Here is a 25,931-nt window from a genome sequence, read left to right as displayed (position 1 = left end):
AGAGAGAGAGAGAGAGAGAGAGAGAGAGAGAGAGAGAGAGAGAGAGATGGGTGGGAACCTACAGAGACTTAAGTGTCATACCAGCCAATCACAGTGAATGCATTTTATTTGAATCCTGATGAAAACAAACAGAGCATAAGAAAACAAATGACATCTGCAAGACAACTAAAAATTTGAATACTGAGTATTTAGTGATATTCAGAAGCTATTATTTTAATTTTTGAGATAACATTTTGTGATTGTATCCATAAAAGAAAATCTTACCTTTTAAAAAACACATTCAGAAAATTTCATGGGTAAAATGATATAATATCTGGGATTTACTTCAAAATAATATGAGAGGAGATCATAGCTGGTGACAGAAATAAAATTGTCCATGAACTGATAATTACAGAGGCTAAGGGATGGTGCGTTAGGGTCCAATATACTGCCTGTTTTTACACTGAACTTTTCCCATAACAAGTATTTATTCTTAAAACACACTTTAGGTAGAAGCACATGCTCGGCTTCCCGAGGCACCCCTTTCCCCTTTGTGAGTAGAGCCTGAGTACAGAATGCCACCAACCTTGTCTGATTTCATCAAACAAGCCTTCTGACAGGTCTCTCATCCTCTAGCTTTCTCCTGGCTTCAGTCCATCTTCTCCAGGATGACCCAGCCGTGTGGCTGACAGGGTCTTGGTGCTCCAGCCAGGTGTCAGGCCTGAGCCTCTGAGGTGGGAGAGCCGAGTTCAGGACACTGGTCCACCAGAGACCTCCCAGCCCCTTGTAATATCAGTTGGCAAGAGCGCTCCCAGAGATCTCGGTCTCAACGCTAATACCCAGCTCCACTCAATGACCAGCAAGCTCCAGTGCTAGAAACCCCATGCCAAACAACTAGCAAGACAGGAACACAACCACACCCATTAGCAGAGAGATTGCCTAAAATCACAATAAGTTCACAGACACTGAAAAACACACCACCGGACGCAGTCCTGCCCACCAGAAAGACAAGATCCAGCCTCATCCATCAGAACACAGGCACCAGTCCCCTCCACCAGGAAGCCTACACAACCCATTGAATCAACCTTACCCACTGGGGGCAGACACCAGAAACAACGGCAACTACAAACCTGCAGTCTGCGAAAAGGAGACCCCAAACACAGTAAGTTAAGCAAAATGAGAAGACATAGAAATACACAGCAGATGAAGGAGCAAGGTAAAAACCCACCAGACCAAAAAAATGAAGAGAAAATAGTCAGTCTACCTGAAAAAGAATTCCGAGTAATGACAGTAAAGATGATCCAAAATCTTGGAAATACAATGGAGAAAATACAAGAAACATTTAACAAGGACCTAGAAGAACTATGGAGCAAACAAACAATGATGATGATCAACACAATAAATGAAATTAAAAATTCTCTAGAAGGAATCAATAGCAGAATAACTGAGACAGAAGAAAGCATAAGTGACGTGGAAGATAAAATAGTGGAAATAACTAACACAGAGCAGAATAAAGAAAAAAGAATGCAAAGAATTGAGGACAGTCTCAGAGACCTGTGGGACAACATTAAATGCACAAACATTCAAATTATAGGGGTCCCAGAAGAAGGAAAAAATAAAGGGACTGCGAAAATATTTTAAGAGATTATAGTTGAAAACTTCCCTAATATGGGAAAGGAAATAGTCAATCAAGTCCAGGAAGCACAGAGAGTCCCATACAGGATAATTCAAAGGAGAAACACACCAAGACATATATTAATCAAACTATCAAAAATTAAATACAAAGAAAAAATATTAAAAGCAGCAAGGGAAAACCAACAAATAACATACAAGGGAATCCCCATAAGGTTAACAGCTGCTCTTCCAGGAGAAACTCCGCAAGCCAGAAGGGTGTGGCAGGACATATTGAAAGTGATGAAAGGGTAAAAGCTACAATCAAGATTACTGTACCCAGCAAGGATCTCATTCGGATTTGATGGAGAAATGAAAATCTTTACAGACAAGCAAAAGCTAAGAGAATTCATCACCACCAAACCAGCTTTTCAACAAATGCTAAAGGAACTTCTCTAGGCAGGAAACACAAGAGAAGGAAAAGAACTAAAAAAGCAAACAAACCCAAAACAATTAAGAAAATGGTAATAGGAACATATGTATTGATAATGACCTTAAATGTAAATGGATTAAATGCTCCAACCAAAAGACACAGACTGGCTGAATGGATACAAAAACAAGACCTGTATATATGCTGCCTACAAGAGACCCACTTCAGACCTAGGAATATGTACAGACTGAAAGTGAGGGGATGGAAAAAGATATTCCATGCAAATTGAAATCAAATAAAGCTGGAGTAGCCAATATCATATCAGACAGAATAGACTTTAAAATAAAGACCATTACAAGAGACAAAGAAGGACACTACATAATGATCAAGGGATCAATCCAAGAAGAAGATATAGCAATTGTAAATATTTATGCACCCAACACAGGAGCACCTTAATACATAAGACAAATGCTAACAGCCATAAAGGGGGAAATGGACTGTAGTACAATAATAGTAGGGGACTTTAACACCCCACTTTCACCAATGGACAAATCATCCAAAAAGAAAATAAATAAGGAAACACAAGCTATAAATGACACATTAAATAAGATGGACGTAATTGATATTTAGAGGACATTCCATCCAAAATCAACAGAATACACTTTCTTCTCAAGTGCTCATGGAACATTCTCCAGGATAGTTCATATTTTGGGTCACAAATCAAGCCTTGGTAAATTTAAGAAAATTGAAATCATATCAAGTATCTTTTCTGGCCACAACACTATAAGACTAGATATCAATTACAGGAAAAAATCTGTAAAAAATACAAACAAATGGAGGCTAAACAATACACTACTAAATAACCAAGAGATAACTGAAGAAATCAAAGGGGAAATAAAAAAATACCTAGAAACAAAAGGCAGTGAAAACACGATGACTCAAAACCTACGGGATGCAGCAAAAGCAGTTTTAAGAGGGAAGTTTATAGCAATACAATCCTACCTCAAGAAAAAAGAAAAATCTCAAATAAACAACCCAACCTTAAACCTAAAGCAATTAGAGAAAGAACAAAAAAACCCAAAGTTAGCAGAAAGAAAGAAAACATAAAGATCAGATAAGAAATAAATGAAAAAGAAATGAAGGAAATGATAGCAAAGATCAATAAAACTAAAAGCTGGTTCTTTGAGAAGATAAACAAAAGTGATAAACCATTAGCCAGACTCATCAAGAAAAAAAGGGAAAAGACTCAATAGCATTAGAAATGAAAAAGGAGAAGTAACAACTGACTGCTGAAATACAAAGAATCATGAGAGATTACTACACACAACTATATGCCAATAAAATGGACAACCTAGAAGAAATGGACAAATTCTAAGAAAAGCACAACCTTCTGAGACTGAACCAGGAAGAAATAGAAAATATAAAGAGACCAATCACAAGCACTGAAATTGAAACTGTGATTAAAATTCTTCCAACAAATAAAAGCCCAGGACCAGATGGCTTCACAGGCAAATTCTATCAAACATTTAGAGAAGAGCTAACACCTATCTTTCTCAAACTCTTCCAAAATACAGCAGAGGGAGGAACACTCCTGAACTCTTTCTACGAGGCCACCATCACCCTGATACCAAAACCAGACAAAGATGTCACAAAAAAAGAAAACTACAGGCCAATATCACGGATGAACACAGATGCAAAAATCCTCAACAAAATATTAGCAAACAGAATCCAACAGCTCATTAAAAGGATCATACACCATGATCAAGTGGGGTTTATTCCAGGAATGCAAGGATTCTTCAATGTACACAAATCAATCAATGTGATACACCATATTAACAAATTGAAGAATAAAAACCATATGATAATCTCAACAGATGCAGAAAAGGCTTTTGACAAAATTCAACACCCATTTATGATAAAAATCCTCCAGAAAGTAGGTATAGAGGGAACTTACCTCAACATTAAAAATGCCATATATGACAAACCCACAGCTAACATCACTCTCAATGGTGAAAAACTGAAACCATTTCCACTAAGATCAGGAACAAGACAAGGTTGCCCACTCTCACCACTACTATTCAATACAGTTCTGGAAGTTTCAGCCACAGCAATAAGAGAAGAAATAAAAGGAATCCAATTCGGAAAAGAAGTAAAGCTGTCACTGTTTGCAGATGACATGATACTATACATAGAGAATCCTAAAGATGCTACCAGAAAATGACTAGAGCTAATCAATGAATCTGGTAAAGTAGCAGGATACAAAAGTAATGCATAGAAATCTCTTGCATTTCTATACCCTAATGATGAAAAATCGGAAAGAGAAATTAAGGAAACACTCCCATTTACAACTGCAACAAAAAGAATAAAATATCTAGGAATAAACCTACCTAAGGAGACGAAAGACCTGTATGCAGAAAACTGTAAGACAGTGATGAAAGAAATTAAAGATGATACAAATAGATGGAGAGATATACCATGTTCTTGGATTGGAAGAATAAACATTGTGAAAATGACTATACTACCCAAAGCAATTTACAGATTCAGTGCAATCTCTATCAAACTACCAATGGCATTTTTCACAGAACTACAACAAAAAATTTCACAATTTGTATGGAAATAAAAAAGACCCCAAATAGCCAAAGCAATCTTGAGAAAGAAAAATGAGCTGGAGGAATCAGGCTCCTGGACTTCAGACTATAGTACAAAGCTACAGTAATCAAGACAGTATGGTACTGGCACAAAAACAGAAATACAGATCAATGGAACAGGATAGAAAGCCCACAGATAAACCCACGCACATATGGTCACCTTATCTTTGATAAAGGAGGCAATAATATACAATGGTGAAAGGACAGCCTCTTCAATAACTGGTGCTGGGAAAACTGGACAGCTACATGTAAAAGAATGAAATTAGAACACTCCCTAACACCATACACAAGAATAAACTCAAAATGGATTAAAGGCCTAAATGTAAGGCCAGACACTATCAAACTCTTAGAGAAAAACATAGGCAGAACACTCTATGACATAAATCACAGCAAGATCCTTTTTGACCCACCTGCTAGAGAAAGGTAAATAAAAACAAAAATAAACAAATGGGACCTAATGAAACTTCAAAGCTTTTGCACCGCAAAGGAAACCATAAACAAGATGAAAAGACAACCCTCAAAATGGGAGAAAATATTTGCAAATGGAGCAACTGACAAAGGATTAACCTCCAAAATATACAAGCAGTTTATGCAGCTCAATATCAAAAAAACAAACAAGCCAATCCAAAAATAGGCAGATGATCTAAACAGACTTTTCTGCAAAGAAGATATACAGGTGGCCAACAGACACATGAAAAGATGCTCAGCATCACTAATCATTAGAGAAATGCAAATCAAAACTACAATGAGGTATCACCTCACACTGGTCCGAATGGCCATCATCAAAAAATCTACAAACAATAAATGATGGAGAGGGTGTGGAGAAAAGGTAACTCTCTTGCACTATTGGTGGGGATGTAAATTGATACAGCCACTATGGAGAACAGTATGGAGGTTCCTTAAAAAACTAAAAGTCGAACTACTATATGATCCAGCAATCCCACTACTGGGCATATACCCTGAGAAAACCATAATTCAAAAAGGGTCATGTACCACAATGTTCACTGCAGCACTATTTACAATAGCCAGGACATGGAATCAACCTAAGTGTCCATTGACAGATGAATAGATAAAGAAGATGTGGCACATATATACAATGAAATATTAGTCATAAAAAATGAAATTGAGTTATTTGTAGTGAGACGGATGGACCTAGAGTCAGTCATATGAGTGAAGTCAGTCAGAAACAGAAAAACAAATATCATATGCTAACACATATATATGGACTGTAAAAAAATATATGGTTCTGATGAACCCAGGGGCAGGACAGTAATAAAAACGCAGATGTAGAGAATGGACTTGAGGACACGGGGAGGGGGACGGGTAAGCTGGTACAAAGTGAGAGAGTGGCATGGACATATATACACTACCAAATGTAAAATAGATAGCTAGTGGGGAGCAGCCGCATAGCACAGGGAGATCAGCTCGGTGCTTTGTGACCACCTAGAGTGGTGAGATAGGAAGATGCAAGAGGGAGGGGATATGGGAATATATGTATACGTATAGCTGATACACTTTTTGATACAGCAGAAACTAACACACCATTGTAAAGCAATTATACTCCAATAAAGACGTTATAAAATTTTTTTTAATAAAAAAAACACACTTTACTAATTCCTCAAAGTCAAAACTCCTAGATAAATTTTATAATGCACTTTGTGATGTCATCCCTGTCTTCCTCTCCAGCGTCACCTCCATCACTCTCACTTCATCTACCTTTATGCTACATAAGACTAACTGTAGTCTCCACAGAGGACTATGGTCTCTAATACTACCAAGTGTATGTAAATTTCCCTTTTTCCAGAATGCCAAGTCCATTCTTCTTCTCCTGGCAAAATTCATTCATCCTGTCACATTTACTCGTTGACAATTACAGGTATCAGGCTCGCTGCTGTGTACCAGAGATACACTGGAGTGATGGATACCGACCATCTGCCACTCCCACCCAGCACTCCACCCCTTCCCTGCGCTCCTTTTTGTCTGTGAAACTGACCCATTTAGACTGTATTAATGGCCCCCTTGTCTTCCGGCTTCCATTAGACTTCTCCAGAGGGAGACAATGGCAGAAGATCTGGAGGGCAAGAATTGTATTGATGTCCCTGACCCTCTCCCTGCCAGGCTGGCACAGGATGGCTGCTTTCACTTAGCAAATACTACTCCTAACAGGTGGTCTTTCCCAAATAGTTCTCTTTCTGGTACAACTGACTGCTTCCCTGCCTTTGCACCTTTAGCTCAGGAATACAACACCATCCATTGTTGCTTCTCATAAACCTAGTGCACTATTTGTAAAGAGTCCCTCCATTAAATTCTCCTCTAATTACCCAGTTTCACTCTGCCATATCCTTCTTGTTCAGACTTTAATTATATAATTGTAAGCAGAAACAACCCAAACCAAAAAAAGACTGTAAAGAGAACCTGACACACATACAGACTGAGAAGTTATAGAAGATGAGGGGTAAAGAACATTTGAGAGAAAGGCAGCATATGCAGTGTCCCTGTGGTACAAAAGAAGCAAGGGATGTCCAAAGCGATACTTGACTTGACAGGCAACGAGCTAGAAAACAAAGAGGGCAGTGGGAAAGGATGGAGAATCAGAGAGAAACTCAATTTTGTGATAAAGATTTAGATTTTGATCTTGAGAGCAATGGGAAAGTGTCTTAATATTCTACCTGCCCTCCCAGGCCTAGGTAAGGGATCATCTTCTCTTAGACATTCCCTGACAGCCTTCTACCACACAGCCAGGACTAGGAAGCTCTCACACACGGTAAACATTCAATACACGGTCACTGGATTAGTGAATAAATGAATGAGTAAAACACATGTGGCCAGGTTTGTCTTGGGAACCTCCAAGAATTCTCCCTGGCACAAACCCTACCTGGACTTATTCCTATTTTCTCTTGGCCGAGTCTTTACCTATAGTTAGCATAAAGACCTTTCGAGAGAAAGAGCTAGATATGAGCTACAACTCTGGAAATTAGATCAATCCTAGAGCAATCTTTTACACCTAACGGCCATTTCATTGTAGACATGGCACATGTAACAAGCAACATCACCATCTCAGGCGATGGACATTCTTGCCATAATCACAATAGGGTATTCTGTTAAACCTCACTAATTCGAGGTGATGGAGGAAAAGTCATTTGGAATCCACAAGATGAGTGAAAAAGAGTTGTTTTGGGTTGTTCAGGACAAGAAATACAACCTTCTTGCCTTGAGGCATAAGGTATGGCCCAAACCAAGTGCTAGCCAAGTGCAAGTAGAAGCTTTATTTTAATTTGCTTTACCAACTGATAGTGTGGCCTGATTTACACCGGATACAATGATAAGCAAACTTTTTAATTGGTTTCCTCATCCTTCAATAATAAGTTGAAACACATGGCTAAAACCTGCTTGAAACTGACCTTATACTATACGTTTACTTTTTTAATGCCAGCAAACAAAATTAAAATGCAAGGTGATCTCGATACTGTGCAACTGAATATTCATTAACGTCACAACAATGACGTTTTTCTATATTCGGGTATTTTGTGATAAGGGAGACACCCATCTTATGCTTAAGCAGGCAAGATGGAGATGAATGCAAATGACCACTTTCCTTATTATCTAAGCACTCAAGTACTCAGCAAACCAAAAAAGTATCAAATGGCAAGGTTTCTGCATCAATGCTAGGATATGTCTGTGGCATAATGTTTTTTAATTAGCATGAAAACTTTCCACTTCATTCTGGTAGAAAATTCATCAGGATAATTAACACATAATATTCATTTATCTTTGAAGTTTAAACAAAAAATATGCATCAATTTTTTTAGTGACGTGAAGAATTACTTTTTGTTTTTGTCTTCCCCTGGCAACTCTACATTGCATAAAGTTTGTGAGTTGACAAGCCAGGAAAGAACATTATACCAAGGTCCTATAAAATGAATAGTAAAGTCTAACTCTGACTAAAGCACATTACACTTCAATAACATAGATGCATTGCCCACCAGAGAGGCCATGGTGAATCCAATGACTTCAATATAACCATCGTCATGACGCTGAGGTTCAAAGTCATGGTGATCTCCTGGGTTCCCCCAAGGCATTGTGCCAGCACAATATCTGCAAGAGAAGAGTAAAAACAGAATGAAATTTGCTCCAGTCTTCCCATGATTATCATTGGGGATTAATTTATAGTTCGACCCGATGTTTATTTCACACATCTTTCTACTCTTGGTTCACACCTCCCAATAAAAAAGAAAATGAATTTATCACCTCCAAGTATCAATTTATGAAAATGGGGCAAAATTTTACAACAAAAGCATCCCGTGGAGCCCAACTTTCTCCTAATTATTTATCAACATGTCTCACTCTGTAATTCACAAATGCTTACTTTCTATCACATACCATGAGTTATCAATAGGTGGTTTCAGAACTTGGTCTTGGAGGGAGACATATACATGCCAATAGGAAAGGGAAATGGAACGGAGGTGGGTAAGCATCAATAATATACACAGAAAGAAGACAATAAGTACCCTAGGACGAAGGAAAGGTAACTGAAGCGGACAGAAGGAGTGAAAAACGGATGAGACAAAGATGTGAGATTAGAAAGGGAAGGGGAAATCAAGGAAGTTAAAAAGTGGAGGAAGCAAAATCCAGAGGGGGGATGGGGGAGGAGCAAGAAGAAAAAGAGAAGAGCATTGTTATTGCTAATCAACAACGTTTCCTGAGAATCTACTAGGCCTTCTACTTCGACAACTAAAATGAAAATACTTCCGGAACAGGATGTAAGGGGCTACGTTGAGCACTGCCAAAAGTAATCAGGAGACATATTTTCCTAGCCATAGATTTACTCACAATCCTCATTTCAACTAAATTCAGTCTAAACAGAACTTGCTCATGGATTTTTGTGTCTGAGTTGTCTGGTTTGCAAATAACAAAGGGTCACAGATCCAACCCCTTTCAAAATCTTGGCTTCGGAGCCTAGAATCTAATTTGATGTCACTGAGATACATGCTTATTTTGAGACTAGTTAATCTTAAATATCCCTTTCTCCTGAGGTATATAATAGCACCACAGAGAGCTGACATCCTGGCTAGAAAATGCTCCTCTAATTGATCCTATTTTTTCAAAGTAATCATCTGGCAATTATTCTGAATGAATTCCATGCTGAAATCAGGCTGGATGGTTGCCTAATAGCTTTTGGGAAACTGAGAACAGGGATTTGTTCAAGTCTATCATTCCTGGGTGAGGGGTGAGGGGATGGAAGGCGTCAGTAATTGAGAATTACAGTAAAATATTCCAGTCCAGAGGGCTGCCTGGGCTTCTTAAGGGTGGGTAAGTATACACCATGCGTGCTGTATCACATAAACACAAAAGTACCACAGAGAACACTAAACAAACCAAGTAGGAGAACAAAATTATCAGACTCGAAAACCCTTGATAAGCCATTAAAATAACTGTTTTTCATTGTTTGTACCTGGAAATTTTCTATAATGAAAGCAGAAAACTTTAAGTCAAATGGAGTTCACATCAAACCAAGGAAACAATATGAACAGAGCTTACCTGGGTATATTTAAAAATACTATACACTGGAACTTCAGTTCCTGAATCTTTGGGGTGAGATCTGTTCCATCACACTGCAACAATCAAAGCAAAAAAGCAAGGATTCTGAAGTAGGCTCAAGTCTGAAAGACAACTAGGGTGACAACAGCACGTACCATGGTCTTCCCCTTGTCCCTGTCTCTGCTGAAGTGGATGCCCATTACTATGATTGAAACTTTATTCTGATTATAACTTTCCCAGACCCAGGGTTCTGGGCTTGGATTTGTTTTGATTGAATGTAAAAACAAAGCTGCCATTTGACCAGAATGATTTTTCTCTGGTCTCACAATCAAAGGAACGATCATCACTCTTAACCTTGGATTATTACTGGATAGCATAAATTGGCTTGTAGTATCAACATTAGAAAATTTATAAACGTTTCAAAGAATAAAAAGGATGAATCCTCAAGTTGAGGCAGTAGCAATCTCTACCGAAGTCATCTGATTCAAACAATAGTCGTGAATGTGACCATTTATTTTATTTGCTTTCTGAGATAATTTTTATTTTGAAAATATTTGACATAATATTTTGAACGCTGTTTAAAAGGAATATACCCTGCATGCTTTTTTAAAAGTATCTGTTATAAATTAGTATTAGCAATCACTAATTAGTGATTTGCTCTTATCAATTTAATCTCTTACAGACTGTGACCGGTCTTCTGCGATAAACTGCTTTATTGAACCTGGCCGTGACCCTGGGTTTCAAGAGCCTCAGGGTGGCTTGGCCTCAACACCTCTGTGTGTGTGGCTTCCCTCACCAGTTAGTACTTTCCTCAAGAGCGTCATCTGACTAATCAAAGAAAGGGGTTTCGTTTCCCTTTCTCATTTCCCACTGGTGACAAATGCCAAAAGAGGAACAGTCTAGTCATGACTGTAGGCCTCTCAATGTCAAAGGTATAAAGCCTGCTTTTATATTTGCTCTCCTCACACCCTCATCACAGAATTTCCCCCACTGTCTTCTCTGCTGAGGAGAGGGTAAAGCATTCCTAAGCTCCCTGCTAATTTCTAAGGATGGCTTCAGAGGGAGTTTCAATCCAGGTAAAATGACTCTGCTAGTGGTCAAGGTTGTCTCATTCTCCTCCCAGCTGATCTTAACACAGCCTAATTTTCTTTTCATGAGCATTCTCAAAAATTGTTCCTGGGAAATCTTACAATCCTAAATAAACAAAGTATTTTCAAACGTTTTTTAGATAGGAATCAAATTCTGGACATTGACTGAAGGTGTTTTTACAACACTCTCAGATACTTAAATAAACATGAGGTCTCCCAATTTAAGGACTTGAAATGAGTTGATAGATGGCTCTACCAGTGAAGAAAAAATGTAGACATCTTAAATGATCAAAATTGAGTGTTGAAAGCAACTGAACTTTTTAAAAATAGCATGTGATACATTAAAAGCATGCAAAGCAGTATTGTTGCATTACAGAAAAAATTATACTTAATATTATTGTACTTAGAACAGAATTCATTTTCTAAAAAAATTTTCTACTTTCTCCTCCTGAAAAACTCATCAGCGATTCTGGAAACTCATCGAATTCTGTGAGGATGGGCACCTTACAATGTATTGAGTTTTACAAAATTTTCTTATATATTATTGCATTTAAACTTTACAACTCTTTAGAGCGGCCGTTTTCAACTTTTTCCTTACTTCAAACACACAAAGGAAAATATGTGCACACAAAATATCTTCCTGTGTACAAGCTCACACACTTGTACATCTAAACAAGAAGAAGAACACATGTGAAGCAGAACAAAATAATGCTGTATGTAGGTTTTCATTACTGTCCTCTGGGGGTGTGCGTGTGTGTGTGTCTGTGTGTGTGTAGCATTCATGTGAGAGATTATTAACTATTACCTTGGAAATACTGACTTCACCCTGTGGCAAAGATAAGATGGTCTGCTGTTATGTGTACATCTAATTGCTCTAACCCCCCATCCTTTTCATCTCACACTCAGGAAACATACAATGATGTCGTTGTAGAAATATCCTTGTGTCACAGCACAATGGTCAGTAACTGTTGCTTCAAATGCATATGTTGTTATGCCTGCTTTACAGATGAGGAGAGAGAACTCTTCTGAAAGGTTGAATGCTTCCCCCAAAGTCATATACCTCATAAAGATAGACCTAGGACTGAATCAGAATTGTTCAGACTTAGTTTCTATTGTTTTTTTTTCTCTTCATAAAAAAAAGAGATGATTACGTAGACCAATCCACCTGGAATGTTACATGTACAGGCTGATATCAAATCTTTTCTAGTTATTTGACTGCCACCTTGGCCTCTCTACAAGCTTCTTTTAATCCCTGATACACAGCCAACCATGCCTGAGATATTTCTCATCAGGAGGACTGCCAGATGTGGGAGAAAAGCTTTCTAGTGGTGAGGCGGCATAGAGCTTAATTTCCATCCAGCTGAGTTAAACAGTGGACAGCATTACCATTCCATATGGCCACTGCCCTCCGCTCAGTGGCTCTCCCGGCAGGTGCTGCAATGTTCCTAATAATGTGAAAAATACTGCAAGAGGAGGGAAGGTTTATTTTTGGCTTGGTTGAAGGCAGCCAAAGAAGAAACAGGGGAAGTTTGAGGCAAGGTTGCTGCTACTTAACTAACCATCATTTTATCAAAATCAAGATCTTCGCAGTTCAATGGACCATGTGTCTTTCTTGTATCTAGCTTTAAAAAGGCAATATTTCAGTTTTCCAAAGTTGCTACTGCTATAGGATGCTTGCTTTTCGTTGGTATTTCATGGGAACTGAAACATCTGAAAGTGATGCCCAGGGTGATTAGTGGTAAACTCTGTTTCAACTGATTTAGGAGATTCATGTCTCCTACAGGCTTTATTGGTGACAACGAATTTGAATTTGTATCCTCTCAGCCTCCTCTATATTCCTCTATAAATCCATTAGTTTAAGGTCATATATTTGTCTCTACTTACATGTATACCTTTTGTCCTGTCCCCTCCTGTCACAAATGCTATTCTTTATCTATTCCACAATAAATTCAAGCATTGCTACATTCCCATTCCTTCTTTCCCATCTATATATTTTTCTCTATCTTCCATGTTTCTCTTTCCTTATACAGGTATGTGCAGCAAAGTCATGTTCATTCCCTCTTTTAACTTGTTTACTATAAGGAAACACTTTGTCTTTCTTAATAATCAATGATAATCAATAATCAATGAAGTCATTTTTAAATATATCTCTTAGAGAAAAAATGACTTCCCATCTCCCTTGCCTCCAAGATGAGTATCCCTAAAACCTGGGATAGAGACCCAGAGGGAAATAGCACCAAAAAAAAAAAAAAAAATCTCTTAAGTGGTGAAGGATCTTGAGCAGGCTGGAGAGCGAGTGACCACAAAATAATGAAATCAAATATTTTTCTAAGACGGAGACTCTTCAGATAGGCTGGGAATAAAGATACTTGTTTGGTGAGCATCTATTTCTACCTTACTAGCGAGCCCAACTTCATTCCTTTGATGACTTCCCCGACTGCACCATGGGCAGTTTTCATTTCTCCCTTTGTGCCACCAGTATATTATATAAGTAATCCAATAACAACATTGATTATATTGTTCTGCCCAGAGTTATGTGCCCTTCCCCATGACTCAACTGTGAGTTTCTTCAGTGGTGAAGCCAGTCATCTTATTTAACTTCATCCTCAGCAACTAAGACAGCGCCTGACACATAACTAAATGCTCATAAATGTCGGTTGAACAAACTACACTCAATTCAGTTAAAGTTCTATGCAGCCCACTGATTAAGTATATAAACTGGTATTTGGGGTTCATGTTAGGGGGCATGCTTTTTACATTTAAATGAAACGAGTCAACACATTCAATACTTACGACAACTTTAACATGCTTGGATAAATCTCTAGAGCTTCTCTGTAGGAAATCAGAAAAAGCTGCCTATACAAGGAAAGAAAGAAAGAAAAAAATCTTCATTGCATGCTTATGCCAAATCCTTGCTTCTGTAAGATAGATAGGTCCTAGTGATTCTAAGTTATGCAAAAATATAAGACAAGTTCTCCTTTTGCTGAATCTAAAGTAAACTAGTGCAGAGGCTAAGTAGAACTCTTTCTCTGTTTTCAAAATGTAACCTATAGGGGCTTCCCTGGTGGCGCAGTGGTTGAGAGTCCGCCTGCCGATGCAGGGGACATGGGTTCGTGCCCCGGTCCGGGAAGATCCCACATGCCGCGGAGCGGCTGGGCCCATGAGCCATGGCCGCTGAGCCTGCGCGTCCGGAGCCTGTGCTCCGCAGCGGGAGAAGCCACAGCAGTGAGAGGCCCGCGTACCACAAAAAAAAAAAAAAAAAAGTAACCTATAATAAAATTTAAGATCACAGTAGGAGAGTGAAAATGTAGGTAATTTCAAGGGTCAGTTTGGAGATCTGACTACCTTTCCTGATCTTCCTATTAGTCCATTAGATGCTGATATAATCTTTAACTTGCCACTGAGAATGTCTTATTTCACCCCGTTTTACTTCAATTCCCTCTATCCAGTGGTAAAATTTAAGCCACACTTTTTAAAATCAATATTTTAGAGGCCCCTTTTTTTTCTTTCCAGCCATTCACGCCCAAGGATGTCCCCGAGTAGGAGGAGAAGGAAAAAGAAGGGGGCCCCTTTAATCTCATCTATGCTTCCATGAAAAACTTCCCATATTCTGTCAATTTCTCATCCAAATGTCAGTTCATACGTGCCCCTATGAAAACTACATTCTAACCCAAGACATGCCATACATCCTTCAATCTACCTAATTTCCTCATTCTCTAGACTGGCTTTGATGTTTGCTTTTCACACCACTCCTTGAATACCATGCCCTCAGTACAACTTTCAGGGCTTTTAAGTTCAAAGATGATGAACTCTCTGACAACTAACTTAAGAAATACATACTTACTTTCATTCTTAAACCAAGACATTAAACATTAACCATATATAGACACACATGTAAACATCTGAGATGTGTGTGTAATTATTAGCAGAGTATAGTTAGCATCTTTATTACCATGAGTGAATTAGTATAAATAATGTGTAATCATCAAAAAATGAAATATATACTTACCCCTGCATAGAACATTTTATTTCGAAAACGACTGTTGAATTTCTCTGGATTTGCTTCTGTAAAAGGGAAAAGGTAGTTTTGTTATAGAGACCTGATTAAAGGTAGTGAGTTAGATTAGCACCCCTACGTCTTCCCTCTCCCTCCCCATCCCAAGGACCCAACAGCTTCATCATCATCTTTCCCTTAGTTACAGGCAGTTGGCACAGGTGTCCAGTGCTGCAAAGTGTAGCCCCAAACTGGCATCAGTGGCAGCATCAACTGGGAGCCTGCTAGATATGCAAATTCTTAGGCTCTACCCTGAACCTGCTGAATTAGAACGTCTGGGGGCTGGGGTCTAGGAATCTGCTTTAACAAGTTCTCCAGGTGATTCACACGCACATTAAGGGCTGAAACACTCTAGACTCTATTCAAAATAGAGGGCTGGCAGGGATACAGTGCAGGGGTGATAGAAGCAAGAGGGAGGGGGAGGAGGGGGAGGGTCAATTATTTGCTTTGACCTCCATAGGACATGGCTTCCATAAACTATCTATGCAGTTTCAAATTTAATTAAATATGGGGAATTTGGATAATAATTAATAGAGAATTTGCTTTCATATTTTGCAAAAACTCCTAACTACCATCTGTACTGTTGTCTGTGACAGGCCTTGAAACATCATTTCATTTAGTGAAGTTATATAAATATATATATCTATATATATATAGATAGATAGATACAGATGACCTGCAGAATGGACCCAGGGCATAGGACAACAAAAGCTCTGACTGAAATGGTTTAATTTTGAGTTTGTTCCTGAACGTTATATAGGTTGAGGACCATAAAACGATTAGACGAGAATTTGCATTGGAAAATGTTCACATGAATTCAACGGATTAAAAAATCCCCAAATGAAATGCTATTTCCTTACATTCTTTCTAATAAAATTCCAAGAGATTCCAAAGGAACCCACTGTAAATATTTGCTTTCTGCTCTTTTGTCCCATATGATCATTAATCCCTTCTTAGGGGTAGGTCTTTCTCCAAGTCATTTCTCATCAGACAGCTGGCTGACTAGCTGGAAGTCTCCAAATCCCAAACCTATTTTTGAATGGCAAGCGTGACACCAGATGGCAAAGGTCATGGAGACCAAAATTCTACCTACATCGTCCACCTTCTGGACTCCATGATTTACATCCTTCACGTATGAAAAACACATTCACTCCCTCCCAGGTCCCTAAAGGTCTCATCTCAATTATAGCATCAACTCAAAATCCAAAAATCTCATCTAAATCTCATTAGCTCATACTTCCCAAATCTCATCATCTAAATGATTTCGCTCTGGATGTAATCCATTTATAATGATGATCAGACCCTGGCTATAATCCATTCCAATAGTTTAATATATTAATCCCATCTCTGTATACAACACAATAACATATGTGCCATTAGAATGGAATCCTAAAGCCTACTTTTGTCTGAAATTGGTCTTGCCTATTAGGGAGTAAATATAAGTTCAACACTATGTTTATAAAAATCAGTAAGTGATTTGAACCTCACATAACACACATCTTCCAAATTCTCTGCATTGGATATCTACTCAATCTTAAGACTTCAGTTATGTATATATAAATGACTCTAAAATCTATGCCCACAGTACAGTGCCACCTTCAATTCAAATTGTATATATTATAAAAATCTTTCCTTCCAATGTCATATCCCATTAAGGACAAATATTTTTATCAACATTATCTTCATGTTTCTAACACCACTGCAAAAATTTTACACTATGTATTAGTTGGTCACCTAACCCATATCTTTATCACAAACTCATTTTCCTTCCTGTCTGAAATGCCCTTGCCCACTTTACTTCTTGTCTACAACAAACTCCTTCTTTATTTCCTACTATACTCCCTCCTACCCTTTCTGGAAACTTTCCCCTGATACCTTTGTCCTGCCAACAGTCCCTACCAAACTCCCACATTATACACTGTCTGAACAACTAATCTTACCCTTACTTTATATTCCCTTCTACTTTTATTTATTTTTTATATACAGGCCCATCCTCCAATTAAACATTCCGTTCCTGTAACAAACATTGAGACAGCCACTGGACTTGGCACAAGGAATATAAAAGTAAAGACATAGTCTTTTGCCCTCATGTTGTTTAGAGTGGGGGAGACAGGTCTGAAAATGAAAAATAAAATGTCCTTTTGTATATGCCATAGAAAGATGTCTCTGTAAGACAAAGTAGGAGGCACACATAAAGGGAATGATCAGAAAAGTGTTCCAGAGGCAAGTACACTTGAGTCTTGAATGATGAGTAGATGCCACGTTGAGGTTCAAGATGGAAAAGAAGGTTACAGAGAACCTCGGACAGTGAGAGTTTCTCAAGGGCAGACTGTGCCTAAGTCTTATTACCTGGGCAAGAGCCTGGCAGTGTGTCCTTTGCAGTGATGGTGATGATGAAATTTGGTAAGCCACTGAAAATAACACCTTTTTAAAGAAATCTGTCTGTTCTCCATATGAATCATGAAACATTCATAATCCTTTGAAACATGCTGATCTGCATGTCTCTGTATATTCGGTGAAAATAGCAAATCCTAAATCAGATTTAAAAACTGCTTCCTCTAGAGTCAGAGTTGTATTTCCTTGACCTTGTAGCAGAGGCTCAAATCCTCTGAATAAGAAGTAACTTCAATGAGGCAGTACAACTTTAGCAGACAATCTCAGACTAAAAGTTTGATGTGTTTAATATCCTTCATGTCCCCCCCAAAATGACAATCTAATTCACGCAGCTGGCAAAGCGAGACCTTGCTTTGCTACCTGATAACGATAATCATCGTTAACATGCCTATATGTTAATGGATTGGAATATTTTCAATGTACTTCCTCAAGCACTGTCATAATGCAGTAGTGATTAAAGCACTGGGCAAGACTCCAACTGACAATTAAATGACCAATCCTATTAAAATTCTCAATTCTGTTCCAAACAACTGCACGTTCTGATGTGCAACAGTTCAGCCATGCATGGCTTAGCCACAATGAGAATAAAAAAGCTTCTGTTTTCCAATCAAATTAAGTATACCTTCTATCTGATGAAATTATTCATGTTTGCATTCTGTATATACAAAATGTTAAGTCAATCAAAATGTTAAGACTATCTCTACTCCTTGCTTGACTTTTTACTGGTAATTCTAAAGGCATTTACACAGTAATGCCACTAATAAACTGTCTCAAAATAAATGTCGTTTTAATTGTCCCTTCTAAAAGAAATACAATGTAAGTATCAATAGTAAGGCAGAAGTCTGCATTTGTCCCATGTCAGTTTGATGGGTTATTTCACATCTATGCCAAAAATTGTTTCTGCAATTAAATTTTTTAGATTCTGCTTTAGTGAGACTTGTTTTTCCTACCCATTGCATGTAAATGGATGAGCGTAATTCCCAATGTATTGTCGTTTTGGACTAGTAACGAATCGGTTATTCTATGCAAGCTCTTTTGCGTTTGTTTTTTGGTAATGGCTCTTATGGGGCTCTGAATCACTCTGCAAGTATTTGATGGCAAACGATACAAGTTTTGTCATGAACTCTCAGTCCCTGAGCAGCTATATCTGAGAACAGTTTGAAGTCTCAACTACGGTTTGCGTGGCTTGAGAACTGCCACTCACACAATCTACCAACAAAGTAAGTACGTGTGCCCCTATTGAAAATGCGGCCTGCTATCTTTCTCTTCTTTCTGCAGCTGAGCTTGAGATTTCTTGACTATTCAGGTAAAAATATGAGGAAAATCCAAATAAATGGAAAACAGTAAAAAAAAAAAAAATAATAGCTTGAGTAATTATACCTTTCATCATAAATAATATATTTTTTTTTTTTTTTTTACTTGACGCAAAAAGAATAGACTAACAGATACTAAGAAGTCCACACCTCTGGTCTAGGCATATCAACCAAGTCTGGTTCCAATAGTTTGTGCATATTTATCGTGTACCATTTCAGTATCCTCTCCGTAAGTATGGTATGCGTTACTCTCAGTCAACAGCAATCCTCCCTTATCCAGCTCTTCAGTGGCTGTTTTTCCTCAAGGGCCTGGGCTTACCTGCAGGGAAAATGTTTGCAATTCCTTCTCCGGTTGCAGGAAAGCACTTACACTAGCCTCGGCAATAAAGTATTCAAAGTAAAGTATCAACTCTTGGCATCTTTCAACCAATTATTTTATAATCACACATATAAAACGACGTAGACATACATATACACCACAATTTGTATGTTCCTCTCTAAAATGAAATAGTTCCACAGTTTAAAAGAAAAGAAAAAAATCGCTTTCCCACAAGAATTCTTTCTAAGCCTGGCCTTTCCACCGTGAGGTCTCTCTTTGCTGCCCTCTCATTCTGAGGCACCAAAGTTTCACCACAAGGAAACATATCATTAGGATAACTTTCAGATTAATAAGACAAAATATTAGGCTCCCTTGAATGAGCTCTCTGTCCAGCACTTACTCACTTAGGCCTCTTTTCCTGGCAGGATGGCTAATTTGGAGGTTCATGCATTAGTGATAACTGTACTGCTTTACAAGTACTGTTAAGAAACGTAAAGATTTTATTAGGAAGCCCAGATCCAGAGTCTCCCAAAGAATATGAGAAATAAATGGGGTAAGAAATGGAGAAAGAAATCTCCAGTTATTTCCCCAAGTCTACTCTCCTTAAATTAGGAAAGGCAGCAGGTTATAAATGCCAGCCCTAATGTACGACCCTCTGAATATCTAATCTCTGAGAACTGTCTAGAGCAGGGAGGTGCGGAGCGTGTCGGTGTTTCTGATTTGGGTATTTGCTATTTATGGTTCTGTTGTCAACCAACCTTTCTATCTGTGATTTTCTGGTTGACCAGAGAAAACTATGACTCTTTCTTTAATCAGTACTCCTTCTACTTAGCTCAGCATTTGACCCTCAAAGCCTCATGAAACCAGGAATGCAAAGTCTAACAAAATTGCTGAATTCAGTAAGAGAATTACAGGTTTATACTCTACTTTTATTTTGTCTTCTAACGGCCTTAATCCTATAGCCCCATTCCTGATCTTTAGTATATAAAAGTGTTGTCAGAACTTTCTCTGCATTATTACTGGAATCTGAACCATTGAACTTTAGCCTTTTGTACTCTGTATTTCAAATTCTATGAGTTAAAAGCTTAGAGGCTCTTGCAGAATCTAGAGGAAAAGTAAAAGGATCCCTCATTATGACTTTTATCTCACAAATTACTTATACTTGCAGCCAAGCATTATTTTGGTTACATGTTACCATATTCACAAGGGACTAGGGACAGGCAGAGACATAGACGTATTGTACAAGAAGAGAGTTTAAGAGAAAGAGATTAAGAGAGACCAAGAAAGCAAGAGATTGAGGCTTCAAAGCATAAGCCCAAATCCTAAACTTTCTCAGTTCTGAATGACATAAGAAAATGTTGATGAAATATTTAACTTGTCATTATTTCATCTTATTTCTCTTTCAAAAGTTATTTTGCTTCCCCAAATCTCGATTCCATCTCTTCTAGTACTTAAATGACCACCAGCCCTCACTCATACTACCTCGTCCAGTGGAGATTCCAAGCACCTTCCGTGCCTAATCCAATCACCGTCAAGCCCTTTTCTTTCAACCTAAACCACCTGTAGCCAGCCCCCGTACTGTTGACAACAGGTGACTGTTGTCTCTTTTGTGCACACAGGGAAGACTTTCACGTTTGGCTACAAGATTCCAATGACCTTGGTTATAAAGTCCTGAACTTTAATAATGGGTGGTTTGAGAAGCTGTAAGTATTCTAATGACTTCAGTGAAAGACTCTCCTTTTACCACTTCTTAGTAGTTCGCTAACTTCAAAGTTTCTAGTCAAACCTAAAGATTAGCAGTCCTGAGTCCCGGAGTAAACATCTGGTCCTGACCTTTACCATCTTTGAGACCCTAAACAATGAGGTCTCAAAGTAACATCTGTAATAAGTTCCTATCTTGTCTAGCTCCCAGGGGCAACATGAAGGTTCAAATGCAACTGCATTAGACACACTGTCAACATTTAAGTGATATGCGAACAAAACGGAACATGCAAAACACCTGCTGGAAACTTCCTCCCTGGGAGATGGAAATGGGACGTTGTCCTCACCTCTGGATTCATGGAACTCCAGTGTGACGTGGGCATCAAATCCGAGGCTGAAGTAATTATTGAAAACATTCAGAGGAAGCTGCAATGATGAACAAAGGCAGAGGTGAAGTTGTGTGTGACCAGGCAAAAAGAGGAAAATAAAACCTAAGGCCAGACACTTGTCTCTGGGGCAAGTCCCTGGGAGGACGATCAATTAAAACTCAAGGCAGGGTGTCTATGAGGAAGGAACAACGGATTTTTGAATTAATTCTTTAGTGAAAGCTCAACTCAAACGATACTCCTAAGAATTTTAAATAGTTTAGGAAAAAAGGGATACAAATACAAATTATTCAATGAGAACCATTCTTGCGTACATTGTAATAAGAGAACCTCATAAGCTGAGGGATGCACGTTTGTAATAGTTACACAGGATGATTCAACAAGCAAACTTAGCAAGTAAATTCAATTGTAAGGATCGTGTCCAACCTTCTTAATCAGTGGATGCAAGTTTTTTCAAGAATTTACGTTCAGCATATTAATACTGCAACTTAAAATGAGTAACATTTGTTTACCCTTCACTTATTTTCCAAAAAAATACATTTTTTGACAAAAGTCATGTAAGCAATAAGTCAGTGGGAGCCATTCAGCTATTCTCAACCTAGAGGAAAAATAAAAATAAAAATAAAAATATATATGTGTGTGTGTATTTATCAGTATTCAGATTCCTATTTAGTCTATCAACTCTAATCTTTAATATGACTCTGAAATATGCAACGCAGACACACAGATACACATACAAGCCTTAGCTTTCCTTCCCAGAGTCCTCTGGGTCCCTGGCTGTTACTGCTACAAGCTGAGTAAAGGAAAGAACAAACTATGCAGCCTAAAGTCCTGCATTAAAACTACAAAGCTGATATGATTTGAAAGCTTCAGTTGAATTAGAAAAGCATGTGGAAAATGCTAGAAGGCAAATGGTGGTTCTTACACTTTTCCTTCTGCAACTCAGAATGAAAGATAAACGTTAAAAGTAAATGGAGGGGCTTTCCTGGTGGCGCAGTGGTTGAGAGTCCGCCTGCCGATGCAGGGCACACGGGTTCGTGCCCCGGTCCGGGAGGATCCCCCATGCTGCGGAGCGGCTGGGCCCGTGAGCCATGGCCACTGAGCCTGCGCGTCCGGAGCCTGTGCTCCGCAACGGGAGAGGCCACAACAGTGAGAGGCCAATGTACCGCAAAACAAAAAGAAAAAAAAAGAAAAAGGAAATGGAGAGGTAATTTTATCTCAGCCTAGATAATGTTTCCAGATAATTATCAGGTTTATCCTCCAGATAGAAATGCATTATTTTGGTTACATGTTACCATATTCACAAGGGACTAGGGACAGGCACTTCACTTCTATTCAAGTGTTTGGCCTCAAGATTTCAAAAGTAAGTTTATTACAGGGTTTCATATGCCCCTTGATCAGTAAGATTTTCTGTTTGACTAGAGCGATAATCGTGTCCCATTAAGAGAAAAATGAAATGAGAGGAAGAGTCAGAGGGAGAGCAAGAGATATTAATGCAGAAAGAGAAAAACTGAAATAAAGGATGAACCCTTCGATGGAACGCCGAGTCAGAGCTTGTACTGATTCAGAGGTCAGATCAGCCCTTAGAAGTCGTTACAACCGACTAGAGAACAGGGAGAGAAACTAAACACACAGAACCTTGCCAAAACATGTCTCACTCTCCTGGCTTCAAATATGAGAATGTCCAGTTCCTGCACTGAAACAAAATACAAGTCCTTAGTAATGACAGCAAGGGTTGGTGATCCTGCCAAAAGCGCAGATATGTTCATTTCTCCCATTTATGCTCTTTTGGCTACAATTCTAACCCATGTCTTAGCATCCACTGATAACTTAGGAGAACATCTGGTCACCATCCCCTAAATAACATCACAATTTAGTCTGTTATTAAGTTCTTATTCATATTTTCCAGGAAAAATTGCCCTGATTTCCTACACATCTCCTCAAAAATTCACTTTCAAAACCCTTTAATTATCTGGATTAATGTTCCCAGGCTGCACCAAGAAGTCTTTCCATTTCTTAAGCTATTGGGAAGAGAATTAAATATAGATTGCTATTGAGGATCTAACCATTCCAAGTTGAGTGGGGTTAGGTCCATAACATTTCCATATGGTACACTTCTTTGTACTTCAGCTGTTTTCTATCCAATTTCTGTAAGTCAAATACATTAGGAAGAAGTATTATATCCCAAGATGACACTTGTTTAAACAACGTTGTGACGTTATGAACTCAAGATCAACTGAGCAATCATGATATCTACTAACAACCTTATAGTTTCTGGATCATAGTTTAGGTGAAAAAACCATGAAGGTAAGACAAAACATGTTTTAACCAATTTTAGCCAAATAAGTAACTTGAGCATCTATCACAATTGGTCAGGATCATGGTACTAATCAGTAAAGGTGCATTGATTTGGTCTAAAATGATATCGAATTTTAAGGCTGAAACCACCATGAAATCTTGGCCTCAGTCAATGGCACAACCCAATATAGCAGGGATGCCGTTTAAGTACGGATGCCTGGGCCTTCACCCTGCACCTACTTAATCAGAATCACTGGGAATACGACCTTGTAATCTGCATTTTATAGGCACACCTGGAGATTCTTACACAACAAAAATTTGAAAACACTGTTGTAGAAGGAAAGCGGAAAGTAATAGAAAGCAAGTGTCTACTCAGAAACCTATCAAATTTATCTGAGATTGAGGCCAGAACTTAAAGCCAAATGTTCCCCTGAAGCTCTATAGTAGCATTTTTACAATTATGTCCCTTGGTTTGTCTTGGGTTGAGATACAAGTTCAATCACTGAAGGAAAAACACTAAGTCAAACATTTATTTAGGCATCTTGATGTCCCAATCACGTGATGAAATTGAAATATTTGCTATCAGACCAGAAATCTCAGGCATTTATCTTTCTTTTGAAAGACCCTGTGCCTGATGCTTCAGATCATACGATTTTTTTTTAACTTCTCATAGGTTAAGAGTTTGCAATGAATTTGAAAGATTAGAAAACTGATATATTTCTTTCTGGTGTGGAATTTGAGGACAGAGAACAGCTCCCTGCGCTATGGAAGTAGGTAGGAAATCTTGGTCTTTAGAAGTCTACGGGGCAGAATCATCAGGAAGTGTTATACTCATAGCCCTAGTAGCCGTCAACTCAAACACCGTCCTGTCATCTCATAGGAAGGAATCAGCACATGACCCTCCAGCCAGGAACGTATTTCCTGTGACTCAGGCAGATACTCCAGGGTTAGCTTTCTGCTGAAGGAAGAACTCTCTAACCTTACACACGCCATCTTCAAGTTCTTCTGGAGGCAAGTCTGGGTTTCTTTCCACATGGAGGTTCCAGCGATCTAGCTGTACAATCGTCCCATCTTCTACTTGGCAAAGGATCTTGGAAACAGGTTCATCAGTGTAGCCCTAAGGAATCAAAGAGCACACACATTGCTGTCTGGAGAAGGGAACAGTACAGCCAAAGGTATTTCATGCAAGGCAGAGCCCTTGTTCTACAGCTGTTTATTTTGCAATTAGCAAGGCTGGGAGAGTAAACTGTTTTCCTCGAGGTACTTAGAATTTAAGACAATAGGCATGGGTAATGTGCACAGAAATACTAACTCTAGCTGGTTTGAGCTGAGGAATGACTTTTGCCAGCACCAAGAACCAACGGCCACCGGCAGGCTTTTGAGATCCATGCTGGATGGCTGTTTTTATCAGAGTGAAAAGTGAAAACTAGAGGAATTTGGAGGATACACAGAACAAGTGTATGTGGAAAAGCGGGAAAAGAATCAAGGTGACATCGGCTAGACAATTTCTTCCACTGACGTTCCATTTCACTCACCTCTCCCTGACCTTGTACTAGGACACCATTCCTTCCAGGACCTAGGGCAAGTCTGACTGAGGAATAGCCCTGCCAGGGAGCTAGCTACTTACTCCTTGAGCACACATTACTGATAGCACGATTATTAAGGACAGTCAAGTCACTGATTTGGATAAGAGGAATTAATACCAATAATACATTTAGCTGATTCATGTAAATATATTTATGATTTATACCATGTTTACTTTAAAAAAAAAAGACCGATGGGAGGTTAATTCATCCAAGGCCAAATAAATATCTGCTAATATCTGGACATAATTATCACCTATGGGAGGTGAATGCACCCAAAAGCCAGAGTAACATCTGCTAATATCTGAAGATAGTTTTCATGGAGCTCAGCCCAGGCAATGGTCTCATATGAGCAGTTAAAAAGCTGGTGGGGCAGCATATGTTAGTATATTGTGCTTTCTTATTTTCTTAGTACGATAAAAATAATGATGATGATGATGATAAAATGGCTGGTTAGTGACAGGTAAATTACTTTCAACAAGCTTTCCCGAATTGGCTCCATGTTGAAAAGGACAGTTGGTTACCTGTATAACCAACAGTTGGTTACCTGTATAACCTGTATAAAATCATGACGACACTGACCAGAAAT

General features: G+C 38.6%; 1 protein-coding gene across 1 annotated transcript in view; it reads right to left on the bottom strand.

Annotated features, from left to right (window-relative positions):
* The window catches only part of DGKI (diacylglycerol kinase iota), a 258,213-nt gene that overhangs the window by 167,975 nt on the left and 64,307 nt on the right, over window positions 1-25,931 (bottom strand). The window contains exons 11-16 of the mRNA XM_027101799.1: window positions 24,739-24,876; window positions 21,423-21,501; window positions 15,304-15,359; window positions 14,088-14,150; window positions 10,207-10,280; window positions 8,652-8,763 (exon numbers count right to left, since the gene is read on the bottom strand). Of these exons, the coding sequence (XP_026957600.1) occupies window positions 8,652-8,763; window positions 10,207-10,280; window positions 14,088-14,150; window positions 15,304-15,359; window positions 21,423-21,501; window positions 24,739-24,876 (522 nt within the window). The remainder of the gene's footprint in view (window positions 1-8,651; window positions 8,764-10,206; window positions 10,281-14,087; window positions 14,151-15,303; window positions 15,360-21,422; window positions 21,502-24,738; window positions 24,877-25,931) is intronic.

Source organism: Aethalodelphis obliquidens, unplaced genomic scaffold (assembly GCF_003676395.1).
Source record: "Aethalodelphis obliquidens isolate GAN/ISIS:26980383/991018 unplaced genomic scaffold, ASM367639v1 scaffold5, whole genome shotgun sequence".
NCBI classification, from domain to species: Eukaryota; Metazoa; Chordata; class Mammalia; order Artiodactyla; family Delphinidae; genus Aethalodelphis; species Aethalodelphis obliquidens.
The sequence above is the reverse complement of the archived record's forward strand: the minus strand, read 5'-3'. Positions and strand labels throughout refer to the sequence as shown.